This window comes from Ylistrum balloti, unplaced genomic scaffold (assembly GCF_031769215.1).
Source record: "Ylistrum balloti isolate Yb309-2 unplaced genomic scaffold, AGI_CSIRO_Ybal_v1 Utg369806, whole genome shotgun sequence".
Classification (NCBI taxonomy): Eukaryota; Metazoa; Mollusca; class Bivalvia; order Pectinida; family Pectinidae; genus Ylistrum; species Ylistrum balloti.
The window spans coordinates 620378-644667 of record NW_026781981.1 but is presented as its reverse complement, the minus strand read 5'-3'; the positions used below and the strand labels follow the sequence as shown (position 1 = coordinate 644667).

The window sequence follows — 24290 nt, the reverse complement described above, 5'->3', positions numbered from 1 at the left end:
AGAGAAAATAAATATCGATCTTACTATTTTTTCGCTAATAATTAAAAACATAAAAAGTTTGTTATTTTCCTTCAAATTGATAATACAATGTATTTTGAACTTATTATATCACCTTATTTTTAGTAGAGAAACATTACATAATAACAGTAGATATTTCTACATAGTAAAGGAAATCCTGTGAACATGTATACTTTTAAGGGAAACGTAATGAAAAATCAACAAGCCGGTTCAAGGGCATTTAATGATACAATTTATCATTAATGTCTTTGACAGTAATTACATATGAAAATTAAAAGGATAATAAGACCGGGTGTTCCGGAAGAGTAAGCGTCTTCTGCTTCACCGACGACATCAGCCATGTAAGCCTTGGTCACGTTTCCAAATAAGAACAAGGTAAACAACAAATAGATACTACTTCATCCGTACAATGGAAAAATTTGTCCCTATTTCAATGAAATTTAAGAAAAATGTTTCAAAGAAAAACAAAACAAGGAAATATCTCAAACGCAAAGGACATAAAAAAAATTATGATAAGATTTGTATCAGAGTAGATGTCAATAATGAAAATGCTTTTATTTTTTTCAATACATAAGAAAACATATTATCAATAATGATGGAATAAATATACCAATATCTTTAAAATCTTACATTTTGAAAGAATTCATTACATTTTCTAATTTGTTTATATCAGAGACGTATGTTTAGCATCTCTGTTATTTGCATTTTTGACTAAATTTGAACGTAGCACTCAATTGAAATCAATTTATTCAAACTATTTGAAACTATTTGAAAACAATAGATTTTTTTAACTGGAAATTCATTTGATTTTTCGTTCTTGAGGTATAAATCATTTATTGTAAAATTAGACTTAGTTTTGGGACCCGGCCCGAGACCGGCCACGACGTACACCGATGAATGGCGACATTAAAGGAAACTTGGCGGTTTATGTTCAAGAAACTGAACGCCGTGATGTAAATGAGGGACAACAAAGAACACGCCGTGTGGACAAGTTCGTGTGTACTATATACCGCCACAAGCATAGATTTTTGCGATTTTGGCATAACTATTGAGGTACCCTTTAGAAACGAAAGGGTGTTTCAAACGGACAGGGAAATGTCTACAAGGCAATTTCTACATATATTGCCGAATTCGTCAGTTAATAACTTGGTCAATACTTGGCCAATCTAGTTAATCAAACACTCATTGGAAAAATAACATATTTCTCTTACAGGTTATGTTACTAAAATCGATGGCATCTACAATATCAATAAATACAACTGAAAAAAAAGTTCAGTTTTCCGCTGCCGGGAGTTACAAAACTACAACTATACGATACATGTAAATGGCCCGGGGGTTGGGAATTCGAGTCTAGTCCCTGTGGTGTACACTACATAAACAATTTTTCCATCAACAGTTCATAAAAAACACACACAATCGTGTTACAATCATTGTTCTCTGTTGTAGAATGCGTTTCCTGGTCACTGTGTTGTGTGTGTCTACAGCATGGGGATACCGCTTTTTTCAAGATGAGATTCCTAACGGTGATATTGTACCCCATCCGTGTAAGATAAACCATATCTGGCGAGGTGTCGGACATATGAATCCGCTCGGAGGAGGTAGTATAAATCCTTTCGGTGAGGACTTCAGGAAAGCTGGAATGGTACGTTAATTTCCAATATACTTAAATTAATTTAAAAGTATTAAGATGAACTTATACTTTAGTAGGGTTACATGGGTGAATGATAGTAAAAAGGTAATACATTGAATGGGATAAATTATACACGACAATCGTCACTTTTTATACCGATTTATGATGTACTAATTACTTTTAGAATTATTCTCCGATGTTTGCCGTAAGCTACATGTCACGTTTCGAATAGTGACATGATTCATAACAGATACATGTAGGTTCTTGTAAAATTATCAGTGATTTGAAATTTACAAAAATAACTCTAAGCTACTCTGGTAAAATACTAGCCGCAATATACTGTTCGAGTTGTGAGAACTTCTCTTTCGCTCGATCAGTTGTGCGACAGATTAGTAAGCCAGGGGTTCCGAATTCGAATCCTAGCGGACGCATTGAAATATATAATGACATCTGCTACATGTATCATGGGACTATTGGAAAACTCCATCTACATTTTGACATTCTTTTTGATTAATGGATTTTCGTCAGTCGCCTCCTTGGTTTAAAATTCAGGTCATCGGCATCACCGAAGATACTAGAAGAACGAAACAGCTGTATGATGCAGTTACATTCATTGTCAGACTCTACTCTATCTTATTTGAATTTGTAAGGTGCAGCTATTATATATGTAATTGTAACATACACTTAACATATTTCATACTTCGTATCTGTTTAAAATATGGTAAGTACTCCAAGCTATGCTTTGGTGAAATCCATCGAAAACAGTTAAGAATACCTCGATGGAATGCTATCTTACTTGGTATCGTGATCAAGTTCGCGAAGTCATGTTCAATTAATCTCAATATTGGAAAGATCTTACCCGGATACGTCACAAACATGGCCGCCATTGTTTATGTTTACGTCAGAATTATCGCCATGACAACCCATCTGCGAATCATGAGTATATGGGCGATCATGAAAAATATCCAATTCAAAAATTACAGGTTTAACTAGACTCACTTTCACTTTAGAATGGAAAATATAGCTATTTCACGGTTTATATCTATCCCCATATTCTGATTTCAAAAGCTAACACTAAGCTGATTGGAAGAAGTTTCAATCAACAAATAGTGTTAGGCCAGACTAAAGAAAGGGGTACGACACTAGGTGTGTGGGAGACACGGTGGATTCAAAATTTACCAGTTTTCTCGTTTTTCCTGACATTTCCCCCTATTACCGCTTAACGAACGTGTGAATTTAGTTTTACAGTCTTTTAAATTCGCAAATATCTTAAACGTGTTATGAGTCCAATCATTAAAACTCCTGGTTGTCTTTTTTTTATAAATTCTTGGGAATTTTGGTATTTCAGGGAAACATTCCAAAAAATCTTTTGATGCTCATATTAAAACTTGATCCAACAAATGGTTTCATTATCGTTGAAAAGAATTCCAATAATTACTGGTTGTGTTGCAGAAGTGGAATAAAGACCTGTGTCAGATGGACTCTGACGGAGACGGAAAAACAAACGGAGAGGAATTAGGAGACCCAGATTGTGTGTGGACAAAAGGACGTGCTGCAGCGGTCACACTTGGTTTAAGTCATCCAGGTGCGAATGTATGCGTCTTCTTTGATATTGTACAGAACATATATCCGTGAAGAATTACCCCAAACCATAACGTTTCCAAATTCATAGTTTGGTTTCATTTAATTTCATAAGCACCTCGTTAAAAAAATTCCGGGCGATGTACCATTTAAGGACATGTTATTTTTTCTTAATTGATAGGAGTTTGCACCCCACACTCAGATCCCACCTGTCAAGCGGCTAACACCTGGGTCAAATGTGACGTCGGAAATCTGCAATGTGATGCTCTGCTAGAAGAAGGTCAGTGCCGTAACTAAGTAACCAAACACACCTTCTTTCGTATTGAAGACAAGCAAAATAATGCATCGGTGCGAAATCATTATACGTTATTGATCAATGTGAGATAATGGATATATAGAGATATACATGTACATGTAGGTGCTTTCAGAAATAAAATATTGATAATTAAATAAAGAGTGTGAGTAAAGCGGAGATTTCGTACATTGTGTTTCCGTGCTAAGAGAGTAGCCGATTTGACATGCGTATTTTGTCGCCATTTAATCCCTGGAAAACATTATTATTAATTTTTTTCCTTCTAGATTATGAGATCACGAATCCTACGTATGAAATAAATTACATAAACGAAACAAGGATCAATTTTAATTTTCCTCAGTCCACCCAGATGTTTCACAATTCAGTCCCTTAACATCACTGACGAGTCCTAGACGGTGGAAACAGCTTTAGAATGCTGTTTAATTCACTAACATTAACTAGTGTATCTTTATTGGAAGATGTTATTCATCTGTGTGTCTGTTGTACATTGACGGCGTGACTTATGTCATTAACAAATAAATAAACACCACTCACTTTCCCCGAGACAACACATGAAAAAGTATTTCATTAACTCTATCAAACAAGATAAAATCTCAATTTCCTTTTTATTGTAGGTATATGCATTACACGGTAGAAATTTGATAAGTTTATCTACATGTTGGCATTTATTTGTAAACATGGACGCGTGGTTTGCAGAATGAAGCCTGTGATATTGACATCTGTTCAAAGAGACTTTTTCACTCTTTTGTGGTCGATTAAGAAACCCTGTTGTTGTAAATATTGTAACCAAAGGTACAAAAAAAAAGCTTTTTGGGAGATGATTCTGAATTAATTTTAATACTGCCGACCAAATTCACATTTCAGGCACGAGGAACTTCACAGTAAGGTTACCCGAGACTGTCGTACCAGCCTCAGTAACAACTTATCTATGCCTGTTGATTGACCTGCCTTCAGACGACGACTATCACCTGATAGCTGTCGAACCAGTCCTAGACAATGTTGACGTCATACATCACATTATCATGTACGCCATGGACGATTCAGGTGGGTAAATCAATATGGAATTGATCACAAATCTGCGGATTTAATTTTTAATTCAGATCAGCATCATTAGTCTTGTCACTTCAACGCAAGCATAAATATTTTTTTTAAAATAAGATATTCCTAGGAAATTGAGATCTGTCAGAGTGTAACACGTACTCCCTATCTCACTCCTCGCTGTTGGCACCTTTTTCGTCACACTGACGTCACTGTCAACAGCGCTAATGCTCTTAATCAAAACGCTGAATTACATAAATAGTCACCTGGATTTATAAAACGTTTAATTGTAGCAGATATAAATTACACATATATTAAGAAGAACGTTAGTTTTTTTATTACCTAAATTTTCACATTACAGCGGATGTTGATGGCATACCTCAGCCCTGTTCAAAGTATCCATTCAAACAGTTCGCTACACTTATTTCTGGCTGGGGAGTCGGGTCCAGTGGTTCTTGTTACCATAAGACTGCGGGTATTCGGGTAGGAACGCATGGATTTAAGAAAGCGATATTGCAGGTAAAGAAAATTGCAACATGTCTCTCTCAAGTCGATACAGAAAGCAGGAAATTTCTGAGAATATAAAAATTGTGTCTTAAATTTGAAATGCTAACAAGTGTACATGTATGTGAATTATACTAACTAAGCTACTAAAGTGTTGTGTTGTGGTGACGGATATAGAACTGTGGGGGAGTGTTGACGGGTATAGATCTATGGTGGTGTGGTGACGGATATAGAACTGTGGTGGTGTGGTGACGGGTATAGAACTGTGGTGGTGTGGTGACGGGTAACGAACTGTGGTGTTGTAGTGACGGGTATAGAACTGTGGTGGTGTGGTGACAGATATAGAACTGTGGTGGTGTGGTGACGGGTGTAGAACTGTGGTGGTGTGGTGACTGATATAGAACTGTGTTGGTGTGTTGACGGGTATAGAACTGTGGTGGTGTGTTGACGGGTATAGAACTGTGGTGGTGTGGTGAATGATATAGAACCGTGGTGGTGTGGTGACGGATATAGAATTGTGGTTGTGTGGTGACAGGTATAGAACTGTGGTGTTGTAGTGACTGGTATAGAACTGTGGTGGTGTGGTGACAGGTATAGAACTGTGGTAGTGTGGTGACGGATATAGAAGTGTGGAGGTGTGGTGACGGATATAGAACTGTGGAGGTGTGGTGACGGATATAGAACTGTGATGGTTGGTGACGGATATAGAACTTTGGTGGTGTTATGACTAATATAGAACTGTGGTGGTGTGTTGACTGATATAGAACTGTGGAGGTGTAGTGATGGATACAGAACTGTGGTGGTGTAGTGACTGATATAGAACTGTGGTGGTGTGGTGACGGATATAGAACTGTGGTGGTGTGGTGACGGATACAGAACTGTGGTGGTGTGGTGACGGATATAGAACTGTGATGGTATGGTGACTGATAAAGAACTGTGGAGGTGTAGTGATGGATATAGAACTGTGGTGGTGTAGTGACTGATATAGAACTGTGGTGGTGTGGTGACGGATATAGAACTGTGGTGGTGTGGTGACGGATACAGAACTGTGGTGGTGTGGTGACGGATATAGAACTGTGATGGTATGGTGACTGATATAGAACTGTGGAGGTGTAGTGATGGATATAGAACTGTGGTGGTGTAGTGACTGATATAGAACTGTGGTGGTGTGGTGACGGATATAGAATTGTGGTTGTGTGGTGACAGGTATAGAACTGTGGTGTTGTAGTGACTGGTATAGAACTGTGGTGGTGTGGTGACAGGTATAGAACTGTGGTGGTGTGGTGACGGATATAGAAGTGTGGAGGTGTGGTGACGGATATAGAACTGTGGAGGTGTGGTGACGGATATAGAACTGTGGTGGTGTGGTGACGGATACAGAACTGTGGTGGTGTAGTGATGGATATAGAACTGTGGTGGTGTAGTGACGGATATAGGACTGTGGTGGTGTGGTGACTGATATAGGACTGTGGTGGTGTGTTGACTGATATAGAACTGTGGTGGTGTAGTGACGGATATAGGACTGTGGTGGTGTGGTGACTGATATAGAACTGTGGTGGTGTGGTGACGGATATAGAACTGTGATGGTATGGTGACTGATATAGAACTGTGGAGGTGTAGTGATGGATATAGAACTGTGGTGGTGTAGTGACTGATATAGAACTGTGGTGGTGTGGTGAATGATATAGAACCGTGGTGGTGTGGTGACGGATATAGAATTGTGGTTGTGTGGTGACAGGTATAGAACTGTGGTGTTGTAGTGACTGGTATAGAACTGTGGTGGTGTGGTGACAGGTATAGAACTGTGGTAGTGTGGTGACGGATATAGAAGTGTGGAGGTGTGGTGACGGATATAGAACTGTGGAGGTGTGGTGACGGATATAGAACTGTGATGGTTGGTGACGGATATAGAACTTTGGTGGTGTTATGACTAATATAGAACTGTGGTGGTGTGTTGACTGATATAGAACTGTGGAGGTGTAGTGATGGATACAGAACTGTGGTGGTGTAGTGACTGATATAGAACTGTGGTGGTGTGGTGACGGATATAGAACTGTGGTGGTGTGGTGACGGATACAGAACTGTGGTGGTGTGGTGACGGATATAGAACTGTGATGGTATGGTGACTGATATAGAACTGTGGAGGTGTAGTGATGGATATAGAACTGTGGTGGTGTAGTGACTGATATAGAACTGTGGTGGTGTGGTGACGGATATAGAATTGTGGTTGTGTGGTGACAGGTATAGAACTGTGGTGTTGTAGTGACTGGTATAGAACTGTGGTGGTGTGGTGACAGGTACAGAACTGTGGTGGTGTGGTGACGGATATAGAAGTGTGGAGGTGTGGTGACGGATATAGAACTGTGGAGGTGTGGTGACGGATATAGAACTGTGATGGTGTGGTGACGGATACAGAACTGTGGTGGTGTAGTGATGGATATAGAACTGTGGTGGTGTGGTAACGGATATAGAAGTGTGGAGGTGTGGTGACGGATATAGGACTGTGGTGGTGTGGTGACAGATATAGAACTGTTGCGGTGTGGTGACGGATATAGAACTTTGGTGGTGTGATGACTAATATAGAACTGTGGTGGTGTAGTGACGGATATAGAACTGTGGTGGTGTAGTGACGGATATAGGACTGTGGTGGTGTGGTGACGGATACAGAACTGTGGTGGTGTAGTGACGGATATAGGACTGTGGTGGTGTGGTGACAGATATAGAACTGTGGAGGTGTGGTGACGGATACAGAACTGTGGTGGTGTAGTGACTGATATAGAACTGTGGTGGTGTAGTGACGGATATAGAACTGTGGTGGTGTAGTGACGGATATAGGACTGTGGTGGTGTGGTGACAGATATAGAACTGTGGCGGTGTGGTGACGGATATAGAAATGTGGTGGTGTGTTGACTGATATAGAACTGTGGTGGTGTGTTGAGGGATATAGAACTGTGGTGGTATGGTGACTGATATAGAACTATGGTGGTGTTGTGACTGATATAGAACTGTGGTGGTATGTTGACGGGTATAGAACTGTGGTGGTATGGTGACTGATATAGAACTATGGTGGTGTTGTGACTGATATAGAACTGTGGTGGTATGGTGACTGATATAGAACTATGGTGGTGTTGTGACTGATATAGAACTGTGGTGGTGTGTTGACGGATATAGAACTGTGGTGGTGTAGTGACGGATATAGAACTGTGGTGGTGTAGTGACGGATATAGGACTGTGGTGGTGTGGTGACAGATATAGAACTGTGGCGGTGTGGTGACGGATATAGAAATGTGGTGGTGTGTTGACGGGTATAGAACTGTGGTGGTGTGTTGACGGGTATAGAACTGTGGTGGTGTGTTGACTGATATAGAACTGTGGTGGTGTGTTGAGGGATATAGAACTGTGGTGGTATGGTGACTGATATAGAACTATGGTGGTGTGGTGACAGGTATAGAACTATGGTGGTGTGGTAACGGATATAGAAGTGTGGAGGTGTGGTGACGGATATTGAACTGTGGAGGTGTGGTGACGGATATAGAACTGTGATGGTTGGTGACGGATATAGAACTTTGGTGGTGTGATGACTAATATAGAACTGTGGTGGTGTAGTGACGGATATAGAACTGTGGAGGTGTGGTGACGGATACAGAACTGTGGTGGTGTAGTGACGGATATAGGACTGTGGTGGTGTGGTGACAGATATAGAACTGTGGAGGTGTGGTGACGGATACAGAACTGTGGTGGTGTAGTGACTGATATAGAACTGTGGTGGTGTAGTGACGGATATAGAACTGTGGTGGTGTAGTGACGGATATAGGACTGTGGTGGTGTGGTGACAGATATAGAACTGTGGCGGTGTGGTGACGGATATAGAAATGTGGTGGTGTGTTGACTGATATAGAACTGTGGTGGTGTGTTGAGGGATATAGAACTGTGGTGGTATGGTGACTGATATAGAACTATGGTGGTGTTGTGACTGATATAGAACTGTGGTGGTATGTTGACGGGTATAGAACTGTGGTGGTATGGTGACTGATATAGAACTATGGTGGTGTTGTGACTGATATAGAACTGTGGTGGTATGGTGACTGATATAGAACTATGGTGGTGTTGTGACTGATATAGAACTGTGGTGGTGTGTTGACGGATATAGAACTGTGGTGGTGTAGTGACGGATATAGGACTGTGGTTGTGTAGTGACTCATATAGAACTATATTTACGTGTGGCATGATAGTGTCCCTTTAACTCAGTTTTCATGTGGATTTCTTTCCTTACACTTCCCAACTCCTTTCAGTTATGGTATTTATATTTTATTAGTATCACTGGAACAACCCAGAGCGTCGCTCGGACTACACGGATAGTTCCGGATTAAAGCTGTATTATACCCCTAATCGAAGGTTACACGATGCCACAGTTCTGCAAGTTGGATCAGAGTATCTTGAAATTCCACCTGGTGAAGAGTCAGTTTCGGCCGAATCCTGGTGCAGTAATGAATGTACATCGCGTTATTTATTTGGACCAATCTACGTGACACGGGCAATTAATCACATGCACCATATTGGTAAGATATGTTCCCTTTTTATTTACTAGAATCTACCCAGTCACAGTTCATCGGTAATGTATCATATTCACAGGATGATACCTTAGTTTTCTTTTAAATACAATTAACAAAAGACTGTTTTATTTAGTCAAGCACCTGGAGTGGTCAACTGAAAACTTCGAGGCGAGTTTCATCAATCTGATATTGCATTAGGAAGTACTTCTGGAACAATATTCAACAAGATTAATGTTAGGTAGTTATGACACATTATGACATAGGAAATTTGATTATACTTCATAAAAGTCAGTGATTTCAGAATTTTAAAAAAGTCTTTACGTTGGTTAGAGGGACTGACTCAACGGATATAACTGTTAAGGTAACACGGACGAGCTAAAATTCATTGGTGAAAAAATATAGGGATAATGATACCAAATAATCCACATAAATGAAATCCCCTGTGAAAACGAGATCCGTGGCATGTAAACTGCCAGTAAACAATAATCGAACACGTCAAGCATATGTATCACAGACGCTTTATGTATCACACAGACGCTTTATGTATCACACAGACGCTTTATGTATCACACAGACGCTTTATGTATAACACAGACGTCTATAGTATCACGCAGACGATTTATGTATCACACAGACGCTTAATGTATCACGTAGACGATTTATGTATCACACAGACGATTTATGTATAACACAAACGCTTAATGTATCACGCAGACGATTTATGTATAACACAGACGCTTAATGTATCACGCAGACGCTTTATGTATAACACAGACGCTTAATGTATCACGCAGACGCTTAATGTATCACACAGACGTTTAATGTATCACGCAGACGCTTAATGTATCACACAGACGCTTAATGTATAACACAGACGCTTAATGCATCACAAAGACGCTTTATATAAAACACAGACGCTTTATATATAACACAGACACTTTATGTATAACACAGACGCTTTGTGTATCACACAGCCGCTTTATATATAACACAGATGCTTTATGTATCGCACAGACAATTTATATATAACACCGGCGCTTTATGTAACACACATACGCTTTATGTATAACACAGACACTTTATGTATAACACAGAATTTTTATGTATCGCACAGACGATATATGTATAACACCGGCGCTTAATGTTTAACACAGACGCTTTATATATAACACACTCGCTTATGTATCACACAGACAATTTATATATAACACCGGCGCTTTATGTATAACACCGGCGCTTAATGTATCACGCAGACGCTTAATGTATAACACAGACGCTTTATGTATAATACAGACGCTTAATGTATAACACAGACGCTTAATGTATAACACAGACGCTTTATGTATAACACAGACGCTTTATGTATAATACAGACGCTTAATGTATAACACAGACGCTTAATGCAGAACACAGACGCTTAATGTATAACACAGACGCTTTATGTATAACACCGGCGCAAAATGTATAACACAGACGCTTTAAGTATAACACCGGCGCTTTATGTATAACACAGACGCTTAATGTATAACACCGGCGCTTAATGTATAACACAGACGCTTAATGTAAAACACTGACGCTTTATGCATCGCACAGACAATTTATATATAACACCGGCGCTTTATGTAACACACATACGCTTTATGTAACACACATACGCTTTATGTATAACACAGACACTTTATGTATAACACAGAATTTTTATGTATCGCACAGACGATTTATGTATAACACCGGCGCTTAATGTATAACACGGACGCTTTATATATAACACACTCTCTTATGTATCACACAGACAATTTATATATAACACCGGCGCTTAATGTATAACACAGACGCTTTATATATAACACACTCTCTTATGTATCACACAGACGCTTTAAGTATAACACCGGCGCTTTATGTATAACACCGGCGCTTAATGTATAACACAGACGCTTAATGTATAACACAGACGCATTATGTATAACACAGACGCTTTATGTATAACACAGACGCTTAATGTATAACACCGGCGCTTAATGTATAACACAGACGCTTAATGTAAAACACAGACGCTTAATGTATAACACAGACGCTTTATGTATAACACAGACGCTTAATGTATAACACAGACGCTTTATGTATAACACCGGCGCATAATGTATAACACAGACTTTTTATGTTTCACACAGACGCTTTACGTTTAACACAGATGCTTTTTTAACACACAGACGCTTTATGTAACACACAGGCACTTTATGTATCGCTCAGACGTTTTATGTATCGCTCAGACGCTTTATGTATCACACAGGCGCTTTTTATATAACACAGACGTTTAATGTTTCACACAGATGCTTTATTTGTCAAACCAACACTTTATGTATCACACAGGCGCTTTATGTATCACAAAGACACTTTATGTATCGCACAGACGCTTTATGTATGACACACACTATATGTATCACACAGTCGCTTTATGTATCACAAAGACACTTTATGTATTGCACAGACGTTTTATGTATGACACAGACAATTTATGAATCACACATACGTTTATGTATCACACAGACGCTTTACTATAACACAGACGCTTTATGTATCACACAGACGCTTTATGTAACACATTGACACTTGATGTATCACACAGACGCTTTACTATAACACAGACGCTTAATGTATCACACAGACGCTTTTTTGTAACACAGACGCTTTATGTATCACAAAGACACCTTATGTGTAAGACAGACGCTTTATGTGACACATAGACGCCTTAAGTAACACACGGACGCTTTATATATCATACAGACTCTGTATGTATCACACCGGCGCTTTATTTATTACACAGACTCTTTATCTATAACACAGACCTATATGTATCACAAAGAAATTGATGTATCACAATGACTTTTTACCCGATGAAGGCATGATGATGACCCATAACTTCACCGACCTGTATCTTTCGAGACTCCTAAGCTCATGTGTATTTTAAGTATACTTTCTTTCGAATTCATACGTCGAGAAATGGAATGTTCATAGAACGGAAATTGAATTCATAATGTGCAACATACGGCATATTATATTTATACACTTATATTAGAACATATTTTGGCTACTGGTCAGAAGTTAGGTTTTCCCCCATACCGTCTAGTAGTATTCAAAATCATGTTCCATTTTTCAACATTTATTGAAAAATAGAAAAAATGTGATTCTTTAATATACAAAGACAAATGGCTGTAATTATATCGATGTTGATCAGGAACTCAAATACGAACACTTAAACATTACAATATGACTCTCAGCATGGATAAATAATGGTATTACGATCGTATGAAAAAGTTTGGATGAGGATCAATCTGAACTATCAATATCATATGAATTGTATCTATTCAACAAAAATTGGAAACGCATAAATCGCAAGAGGTGTTTTAAATATCATTACCTATGCTTAGGCCATCCCCTTGTGATCAAATTATTTTTTTCACATCTCCAAATTTACTAAGAAGAAATTGAAATTATATTTATGAGTAATATGCCTAAATGTAAAATGCAACTTGGAATATTGGACCATACGTCTTCAAATTTTCTGAGATTTATAATAAATGAGGACTTCATTAGACTTAGTTATGGTACACTAATGTACATAAAGTTGAAATAACGGCTGCTGACAGACCGATCCCTAATATGATGTGTTCCCTCCCCGAAAAGCTAGAGCGTCTCTAATTCTGCGTAAAGTAAAAAAAGGACATTAACTGTCCATAGAGGATCCATTCCACGGTAAGTGCATTGGCCAATTTGCGGAGGTTATTTGAAATGTTTGCGATTTTGAACTCTTCTGTTTAAATCATCACAGAAGTGTTCGATTGGGGACAAATTGGTGCTTTATGGAGGCCAGTCAATATGGGCAATATTCTCGTTTGCAAGAAAGTACCTACAAACTCTTGTAACGTGAGGCCTTGAGTTATCATGCTGAAAGGTCAAATGGTTCCTTATAATGACACACACAACATGAGGCCTGAGGATCTGCGTTTCGCAGTCTCTTCCTCACATTTTTGGGTGGTTTCGACAGTTTCCATTACCCAATGGTATTTCATGTCATTTCGGTTGCCGTTAATCCCCTGTCACGCAGGCCTAATGAGCCGTTATGAATATCGCAACCTTACACGTGGATGTCTTAATCTCTGTATTCAACTCTTCCCATGGCGTTTAGACGTAAAATTAACCAAGCCGATTTGGGAACTCCGAAGTGAGTAGCGATCTGCTGTTGAGTGCTACCTCCTATGGGCATTGCAAGGGGCCGTCCGCTATCAAGTTGGGATAGTCATGGCATATTTGCAAAAACAATTATTGATTCCGAATGTATTGGCGGCTACGCTTCTTAGGGAAAATCAGAAATCAACACTAGTTTGAATGGAAGAACGCATACATTTATACAGTCACGGTATATTGGTAATTTAGGGGCATAGATGTGGATAGGTTTTTTTGTCAAGAATGACGGATTTTTAACATTTATTGGGGATTATGTAAAGTGCCCTGATATTCCTCTTACTCTTTATAAGGCTATGTATATTAAATACAAAATATTTTACAATTAAAAAGTTCAACTTCTTTATCCTTTCAGCATATTTACGAAATGCTACAAGTAACAAATCTACTTATCCTATCCGTCTATTTTATTCAACACGATGTCCTTTAATTTATCTATACGAATAATGGACGTACACGTCGTTTCACTACATCGGATATACCTAGATGTTTAAGTCATAAGGCAAAAATCATAGATATAGATTTGGTTCGAGACGACTTAAGCTGATGTGTCTACACCATGGAAACTAACTACATACTGTCGCATAACACAATACAAACAATAGCTAAAATGATAATGAGTAAAAACTAATTATGGAATAAAAAATATTTAACAAATAATGTATCTATAAATGTATTCTGTAATCTCTTTTCTTATTATTTAGGACGAAAACAATCACTCCAGCAGTACAGAAAGGGTGTGTGGATAAGAAATATAACCAATGATGAACGTTTTGAGTATGACGCATATCGCCCCTTTGAGTAAGTAATGTCTTGTTTTGCCTCTCATCATGGTGCTTTGGATTTTAGATTTTGCCAATAGTTCCTGCAAAATGACAGTGATTATTCAAATATGTTATGTTGTGGGCTTTGCAACGGATGTCATTCAAATCCTGAAATACTTCTATATATTATTGTTTTGCAAAACAAACAAATCACTTCATATGGGCCAGGTATTTATAACAAATCCAAAATGAATATTCCAAACATCAAGATTGATAAAAAAGCAAAACGTAAAAAGTTCTATTTGATATTTACACATGTATTTTGCTTTTTAGGTATTCGCCTCCTTTAGAAATCTTACCTGGGGATGATCTGAAGACAACATGTACATACCGCTCGGTGGGTAGGGACAAGACGACTTTCAAGGGAGATGGAACTGGAGATGAAATGTGTTACGTTTTTTTATCCGTGTATCCAGCTGAAAACGTACAGGAAAACTCGTGCTTCTCTTGGAAGAGTGTTGACTTGTGTAAAATATTGAGTTTTTCAACAGAATTTCCAGTGATAGATGACTGCAACGTAAAAACACTCCTCAATCCATTTCATCCAGACTTTATCAGCCTGTCCACGAACCTCAAGAAATTTTGCAAACCTTTTGATATTTGCACACAAGAATGCAAATATTTCGTCAGAGATTTATTGCAGAATAACAAGTGTTTTAGTGGCGAAACGAGGGAGCTTTATCAGCACATGTCCTTAAAATATACGACATTATTTGCGGAAATTTGGGCAGCCATCCAATCTTGTGAGACAGAGCTTGAAATGGACACTTGTCAGGAACAGTGTGACTTGGATAACAATAAGAAAAACGTCATTGATCAGGAATAGAATTGCAGACAAATGAATACCACTTAATATTTACTGTTAAGGTCCAGCATTTTTTTTATATCAACATTGATGTATATTTTATAACTACAGAACTTGCATTAATTTGACAATGAATGACTTGAATAATTTGATTTTGGTTTGTTGTTCGCGTCTTTGAGCACCACAAGACACAAGAAGAAAGGATCTTTAAATGCAAATGCAATGCGAATAACATACAGGAAAGTCGAGTACAGCATGCATCGTACAGCTGTTTCGTCCAAGGACACATCATTGATCATTATGACCTTAAGTTTGAAACCAGGAAAGAGAAAATCCTAAATTGATCTAATGAAATGTCAACATCAAGATCAGGAGATGCACTGACCGGATAAATTAATGCATTTCCTACTTTTCAAATATACGATAACCATTACCATGCGATGGCAGGCAGTTATGATAACATGAATACTATTGAATGAGAGTAGATTATAACACCTCCTTACCAGAATCAGAATTCTTTGGTCTAACTCCTTATTTAAACAACTTGGGCCTCAATGCTTTGTATCCACTCAACTTTTTGTAACTGCAGAGTCCCAGGAACCCGTCTTTACATAATTTGTTCTGTTTACAGAACATTAAACTGAAAATAAGAATAAAGATTTTTTTTTCTAAACACTGTCTTAAAATATTTTTATAACTGTTCGACGATGTAAATGGTATGTATAATGGTTACACCTTGGTAGATAAGTTCGTCTATGCACCTATTACGGTCCCTACACTGTTCGTACAATACCTGTGTAAAGTGCACATTATTGTATGGGTGCGTGTAAGTGGGAAAATGCTATTTCTATGTTGACACTACGATTAACTCGTCGTAGACATGTATAGTGATAAAATACTATGGTAAACTATGTCCTGGTAACATTGCAATTGTTTAAAAACTGCGATACATACGAATTTGTTATTGTTGTTATGTATATTTATGAACATCATCTTTAATTTCTTATCGACAAATGAGATCTGTGTAGTAATGAGAAATGTGTTTGAGAAAGGTTTGTGGTTTATCTATCTTTCTATTCAGACTTATAACCGATTTGAACATTACCATTGGTAGTGAAATATCATGTACGCATGATTATTTGCAAACTTTATCGCTGAATCACTCGCCTTTTCACCCATGGAGAGTCACGAAGTGAAACCCAATTCATTACAAAACTGAGTCTCTACTTTATGGCATGATAGAATACTCCAATCTATCGATTAAATTGGGCAATATCAATATTGATTAATGAATTATTTACATTCAAACTTAAGCATAGACTCTACAAACCGCGATTGAAATTCGGAAAAGAAAATATTGGTCTTGTGATTTTGAACAAAGAATTTTTAGTAGACGGGAGATTTACGTAGGCAGTGGGTTGAAAAAAACGGTGTTAATGTTTATGTTAAGATTTTATACTTAACACAGCAATATATTGTACAACAGAAACGTGACAGCTATTAAACTTCATTAAGTCGCCCACACTTCACAGACCAACGCTGGTAATTTTTATCCTGATGATTTTTATTTCCGTCTACATTTTTTCAATAAAGAATGAAATTAAGCAGTACAAATATAGCATGGCTATGTTGATATTTCATTATCTTAAGGAATGATACCTTTTATACGATATGAAGTATGACACCTCCGTTTGGATGACGAGTGGTTCCAGTGTCACTGCTGTAGTTCTCGTAAAGAGAACGAAGTATTTCTTCAATATGACATCAATTTGTGTGGTAGATATTGTCGATGAACCATCAATAACAAAAATACCGACATTGAAACAGAATGTCAGTTTAAAGTCTTATTCGACGAAACTGGGACAAAATTTTGGGGGGAAAGGACTTCCATGGAAACATTGACATAATACAAGGAAAATAAGACCAGTCCCCAGTTGCTATAAGTATGGTTAGAATAAACCACTGGTTACAGAAAAAAAAATGCAAAGAAAAACATCTAATACGAATTTGATAAAATCTGGTGTTCCAGAAATGTAAGCATTTTCTGTTTCATTGGCGATATCTGCCATGTAAATTGTTGTCAATCCAAGTCATTAATTTCACGTTCCCAGATATTAACAAGGCACACTAATAAACATCAAAACAACTTCATATGGCTCAAGGAAATAGAATATTTTCCAATGATATCATTATGACGACTATCAAACTTTTCCTTAATCACTATCCTTAACCTACATCTCTGTGACATTTTGATATTTGGAACAGACTGTTGGGATCAGGCCCTCAGGAATCAAGTGCAACATCTAAAAACAGAAAATCCACAATCAATAGAAAATCACAACCAACACGGTTATCATACAGTTTGTTAGGAAGCTGACCTTGTTGGTCTCATTCAAGGAAAATGTCGATGTAGGCGACTGATACAGAGAGCAAGTCACCAGGACTTGTGGGGTTAGCATTCTTAACACTCCATGTTAATAATCCAGGCCCCACTTGTATAAAACATCTCAACTTGAGATTTCCTCAAGTCGAGATTTTCCTCAGCTGATATCTCCTGAAAAACGGCTTATATAAAATTTTCTCAAGGAACAGGAGGAAGGCATCGGCTAGGATGTCCTGAAATTCCTTGAGGAATTTTCATACAAGATATTTTCAAGGAGATATCAGCAGAGGAAAATCTCGACTTGAGGAAATCTCAAATTGAGATGTTTTATACAAGTGGGGCCAGTTCCCTTACCTCATTGATATGTATAGTAGAGTGGCATATCGTCTGTCTAATTATAAGTGTTAATCAATTAACATCCTGTCTCTGTGTAAATATTTTTAGCCTCGTTACATCGATTCTGATTTAGAATAATGTTTACACATAGGGTTTTCAAGCTTACTTTCATGTTCGTGTTTTGAAAAATTGGACCAGAGGTCAAATGACTCATTTCGTGACGTAATTGTCTCCTATATCTGTATGTTGGCGAAATTAAGATTGACACGAAAATCCACCTGCAATGTCCTTCTTACTTTGCTCTTCACTGTCAAGACATCTATTCAAGTTTTTGAAATCCTAATATAGATATGTTTATAAAGAAAGATCACCAGATAGTATTGTGTATTTCTTCTCCTTGTTTTCATCCGATGTCTTAATTAGATGACGAGCTGTAATTTAGCGATTATATCTTATTAAAGTAATTACAATTTCCACTGTTAACAACAGCATGATAATTAAATTTTAATTATATACCGTAACATTCAGTGTTTGGCCTTAGAAAAAAGAAAAGCAAATATTGGTATTTATTGACAAAAATTGATGTTTATTGAACGTGAAGTAAATGTGGTTAAAGTCGAAAAGTGATTTTTTTTTTAATTTGTTGATTTCTTTCTATTACTTTCTTTGTTCCTTCCTTCCTTCCTGTCTTTCTTTCTTTGACGGACAAACGAAATCGACCAATTTACACTAATACAAAGTAACGCCATCAAATGCATTGTAACCTTTTATATACTTGTGTCTTTCATACCCATTTAAGGATTATGTTATAGTGTCACAACTTTTGTACGCATCAGGGGACGAGAGGAGGAGGTGAGGAAGGTGGGAAGAGGGGAGAGGGAAGGGAGGGAAAGGGGGCAACTCAGTCACAATATTCTGAAATCAGTGTTTTAGAAGGCATGGGAAAGAATAATTCAATTGAATTTTTCATTACAAGATGCGAAGAAAGATAACGTCAACACAATTTTTACAGCTGACAAATGAATTATTCAGACTCATTTCTAGATACAAATGTGATTCTGTTTACGTCCACGTGTTTTATCACGTGTTACGTACATAAACACTGAATGGTACATGAAATTGTGTGGGTAAATCACGGTACTTCCTATCATATTTTACGCTGGTGTCACAAACTAATAATAAACATTTCCATACCAATCAAATTTGTTTTATTTGCCGAAGTGAGGTACATGAACATGAAATTAATACAGAAAATGTTGTTAAATGGTCACAGAATGTACCATTTGATATGTTAGCCAGTGACGTAGTAATAGTAGTAGTAGCAGAAGTAGTAGTGGTGGTAGTAGTTGTAATAGTAATGGTGTTGGTGGTAGTAGTAGTAGTAGTGGTAATAGTAGTTGTAGTGGTGGTGGTGGTGGTGGTGGTGGTAGTAGTAGTAGTGGTGGTGGTGGTGGTGGTAGTAGTAGTGGTGGTGGTGGTGGTGGTAGTAGTAGTAGTAATAGTAGCAGTTATAGTAGTAGTGGTGGTGGTGGTGGTAGTAGTGGTGTTGGTGGTAGTAGTAGTAGCAGTAGTAGTAGTAGTGGTGGTGGTGGTGGTGGTGGTGGTGTTGGTAGTAGTAGTAGTAGTAGTGGTGGTGGTGGTAGTAGTAATAGTAGTAGTAGCAGAAGTAGTAGTGGTGGTAGTAGTTGTAATAGTAGTGGTATTGGTGGTAGTAGTAGTAGTTGTAGTGGTGGTGGTGGTGGTGGTGGTGGTGGTGGTAGTAGTAGTAGTAGTAGTAATAGTAGTGGTGGTGGTGGCAGTAGTAGTAATAGTAGTGGTGGTGGTGGTAGTAATAGTAGTAGTAGTAGTAGTAGTAGTAGTAGTAGTAGTAGTAGTAGTGGTAGTGGTAGTGGTGGTGGTGGTAGTAGTAGTAGTAGTAGTAGTAGAAGCAATAGTGGTAGTGGTGGTAGTAGTTGTGGTGGTGGTGTTGGTAGTAGTAGTAGTAGTAGTAGTAGTGTAGTAGTAGTAGTAGTAATAGTAGTGGTGGTGGCAGTAGTAGTAGTAGTAGTAGTAGTAGTAGTAGTAGTAGTGGTAGTAGTAATAGTAGTAGTAGTAGTAGTAGTAGTAGTAGTAGTGGTAATAGTAGTAGTAGAAGTAGTTATGGTAGTATTGAACTCAGATCGGACGAGAAACAGTAAGGCGTAACTTGCCAGACCATGAAATATTTATATCAAGAACACCACTAGGACACCGACATATACAGCATGAATACAGGATATGATTTCAATCCACAAAGTTATCCAAACAGGTGTAAACATTGGAACATTGGGAAAAATAGAGAACTTCGCTGAAACACCTTAAAACACCTTATAGGTAATGTCATTCTTTTAATTAAACCCATGTTTACAACGAGATCAACTGGTCATATCATACTGGCAGCGAAATAACCAGTTATCATCTCCTCAGATCACCTCACTGTCAAACTGAGGACAACAAGTACCAACTGTTAGTACTTTGGTTGTGAACCCTCACATCCAGTTTCAGGAGTGTGGATTAGTCCAAAAAAGCTCTGAGAAATAAATAGATGTACGTACTTGAGGAAGAGACAAATTTAAAGGGACCCTGAGTGTTCCTAAGTAGTTGTACGGGTGACTAAGTGTAATCACGGACCCGGCTATCTGAATCTAAGTCTGTGTTGTCGTCAAGGCATTCCTCAAATCAAAATTATGTTGTTGTTTTGTGTGTGTGTGTGTGTGTGTTTTTTTTTTTTTTTTTCCCCATCTGCAAGAATGAAATAACATATCACAATATATAATGTGTGAACTTTGACCCCGGCATCATTCCGGTATCACGGCTACTGACCAATGTTCACGGTCTGATGGATAAAAATCACCGTTGTACCTAATCCTAACTTAATGCTCCTGTGTTTAGTTTGATTACGGTCTCAATAGTATTTCTATATATCTGGTAAGCAACAGAGCGGATGAGGAGCTATCCCGGGAGATTTATGAATGGTAATATCGTGTGTTTATCCCTGTAGTAATCCGTACAGGAATCAATGTCTATATTATAATGATAAAATACCTCTATAGTAGATATCTCGTTTAATTATCGCTATAAATACCTGTCGTTTTACATTTTCCTATAAATATTGACATTTTAACGACAGACATTCTCACAATGCCTTGTGGGAAGTGTACAAGACCATCTCTCATACAGCTCTGGTTAAACTAGGTCTGCTAAATATTTGTTTATATGTAACACATACATATAACTTTTAGTGGGGTTTTCTCTGGTGTGTATCTGTTCAACTGAGGTTATTACTGGTGCATATCTGTTCAACTGAGGTTATTACTGGTGCATATCTGTTCAACTGAGGTTATTACTGGTGCATATCTGATCAACTGAGTTTATTACTGGTGCATATCTGTTCAACTGAGGTTATTATGGTGTATATCTGTTCAACTGAGGTTATTACTGGTGCATATCTGTTCAACTGAGGTTATCACTGGTGCATATCTGATCAACTGAGTTTATTACTGGTGCATATCTGATCAACTGAGGTTATTATGGTGTATATCTGTTCAACTGAGGTTATCTCTAATATAGACCTGTTTAACTGGGACTATCTCTAATACAGACCTGTTTAACTGGAGCTATCTCTAATACAGATCTTTTTAACTGAGGTTATCTCCGGTGCATATTTGTTTAACTGAGGTTATGTCTAATACAGATCTGTTTAACTGAAGCTATCTCTAATACAGACCTGTTTAACTGTGGTTATGTCCAATACAGATCTTTTTAACTGAGATTATCTATTCTAATACAGGTTTGTAAGTAAGGTTGTTTCCAATACGTCTGCTTTTTATAGAATTTTCCTTTAATACTTATACAGATCTGTTTCGTTAAGGTCATACGTGTTAAACAGGTGATTTTAACTAATGTTATCTTTATACAGGCCATGTGCACAGAAGGTTATCTCTAAACATATATCTGTTTAAGTATGCTCTTACGACTCGGGGACATTACAGATATTGTCTCGGGGAAACCAGAAACCTGCCATATCCCTCAAGCCCATGCTTAACTTAGACGTCCATGTTAACGTATATATTGTGTTGTCCATTTGCTGTGATTTGGCTCATAGCTAATTATGTATACCCACACACAGGTCCGTTTAAAGCCATCTGACCTATATTTGAGCAATTGTTCTGTTGATAATGACGCGATATCTTCTACAATGCACGGTGCATTTACACACCATCTTTTTGGTATATAAAGTGTGGTGTACAGTTTCAACAACACACTTGTCTCATACTTCCAGACGCACTCTAAGCATAAACGTACATTTCAGTGATGCAAATTATTTTGGAGCAACACGTGTTTGTATTCCCCTTCGTAAAGTTAAAATACAATTATATGTAAAAACGTTGGTAATTTTCACCCCTGACATCTTCCTGTGACCTCGACCTTTCCGGTGATATATATATATATATCTTCATTGACCTTGGTGTCACGTACAAGAAATGTGTCCTACAATGTATAAATATTCATATTATTTATTTCATCTTGTGCATATACATCTCATCAATGCAAAGGACAATATCAAAATCATCACAGGCGATAAGATGCAATCATTATACACATTGCCCTAAAATTGTTACCTGTCCTGGCTATCAATATCTCATTAGCATATTGATTACAGACGTGCTGGCTATCAAAGGTGAACCACGTGCACGTCGCCTATAGAATATTGTACACCATTTACCTAAAGGCACATGTAAGCATACTTGTCATGATGAGTGCCATCGCCAGACAAATTTCAGCATGACAGGACCATTCTACCTGAACTTTTCCCCCTATTTTGCATTATACAATACTCTTGGACAGCGTTGCCCTGACACAGCTGAACACACTAACCAATGAGTTAATTTTAAGTTAGCGCTGTATTACCTCATTGTTTTATCGATTACATTGATAGACTAGTTCATTATCGGAAGTCATATCGACGTTTACATTAAAACTTTTGAGGTATACGTACAGTATACATTATTGATTTGTGTTTTACCTAGCTGTGAAGATGAGGGTATAAAAAATGTGGTGGGCGGTGCTCTCCTAATCCAGGTACACACATATTCCACTCAATATGATCGTGAATCATAACTTCACGGATTAGTGGGTGAACTGAATTGTATATCTATTATATAAAGTCTGGGTATGACGACCCTATCGCCTTATACACTAGTCGGTATATGTAGCGTGTGCAGTGGACCAAAGCGTCTCATATATGTATATAGACAACTAATTTGTACAGGTGAATTACAGGTGTTAGGGAATCGGGTTGTGCCTCTACTGGACACTTTACACGCGCTGTTCCGTCGAACAGGTGGTTCCACGACCCTGTAATATATGGACAAAGATCTCTACAAAAGGCTAAGAGGAAGGTAAGAAGTTAAAAGTCTATATATTGCTATGTACATACACACACATATATAGATTGATAAACATATCTACAGTGCTGAATCGATCGATCTTACGCCTAGGTCTAAATAATTACTTCTTTTGGAATGGTAAATCAACAAACAAGAACTGAAAACTTATCGACAAATCTTTAGAATTACATTAGGCAGAGCTTTGCAACGTTATCAATAGCAATTGGTAGTTATTTCGGTCGTTTTGTGTATAAGTAGTTCGTTTTAACAATTTATCCCTGTGTGTCAGTCTTCAGGGCTACTTACTATGGCTAAAAAAGGGTATGTTTATAGGTTATCGGAAATGATAAATTTGGGACCTGTTGAGATCTCGAGTAGAAATCGTGCACACATCAACGTTTGTGAGATTTTGAGCTGTGGTGAAGGCATCAACGTTTGTGGAATTTGTAAGTTGTAGTGAATTTTAATCTTAACGTCACCAGAGGGCTGTAGATACCCCGTGTCTTCAGTTACAGGAAGTGTGTGTTATACAGGTAATAGCTCTCGTTTATCATATATTTGCATCTTTGCATCGCTGAATGATTTTAAATTATTGAGTACAAAGCATCACTTCAATATCTACAGGCAATTTGAATCCCATTTACAGAATTACGGT

At 37.8% G+C, this 24290-nt stretch overlaps 1 protein-coding gene across 1 annotated transcript; it reads left to right on the top strand.

The window, feature by feature from the left end:
- Window positions 1–1465: 1465 nt before the first annotated feature.
- On the top strand, window positions 1466–15529 carry LOC132544673 (DBH-like monooxygenase protein 1 homolog). Its single transcript, XM_060208297.1, has 8 exons — window positions 1466–1660; window positions 3101–3233; window positions 3411–3509; window positions 4407–4586; window positions 4942–5099; window positions 9400–9643; window positions 14584–14680; window positions 14977–15529. Exons 1-8 carry the CDS (start codon window positions 1466–1468, stop codon window positions 15527–15529), a joined length of 1659 nt encoding a protein of 552 aa, XP_060064280.1.
- Window positions 15530–24290: the final 8761 nt, after the last annotated feature.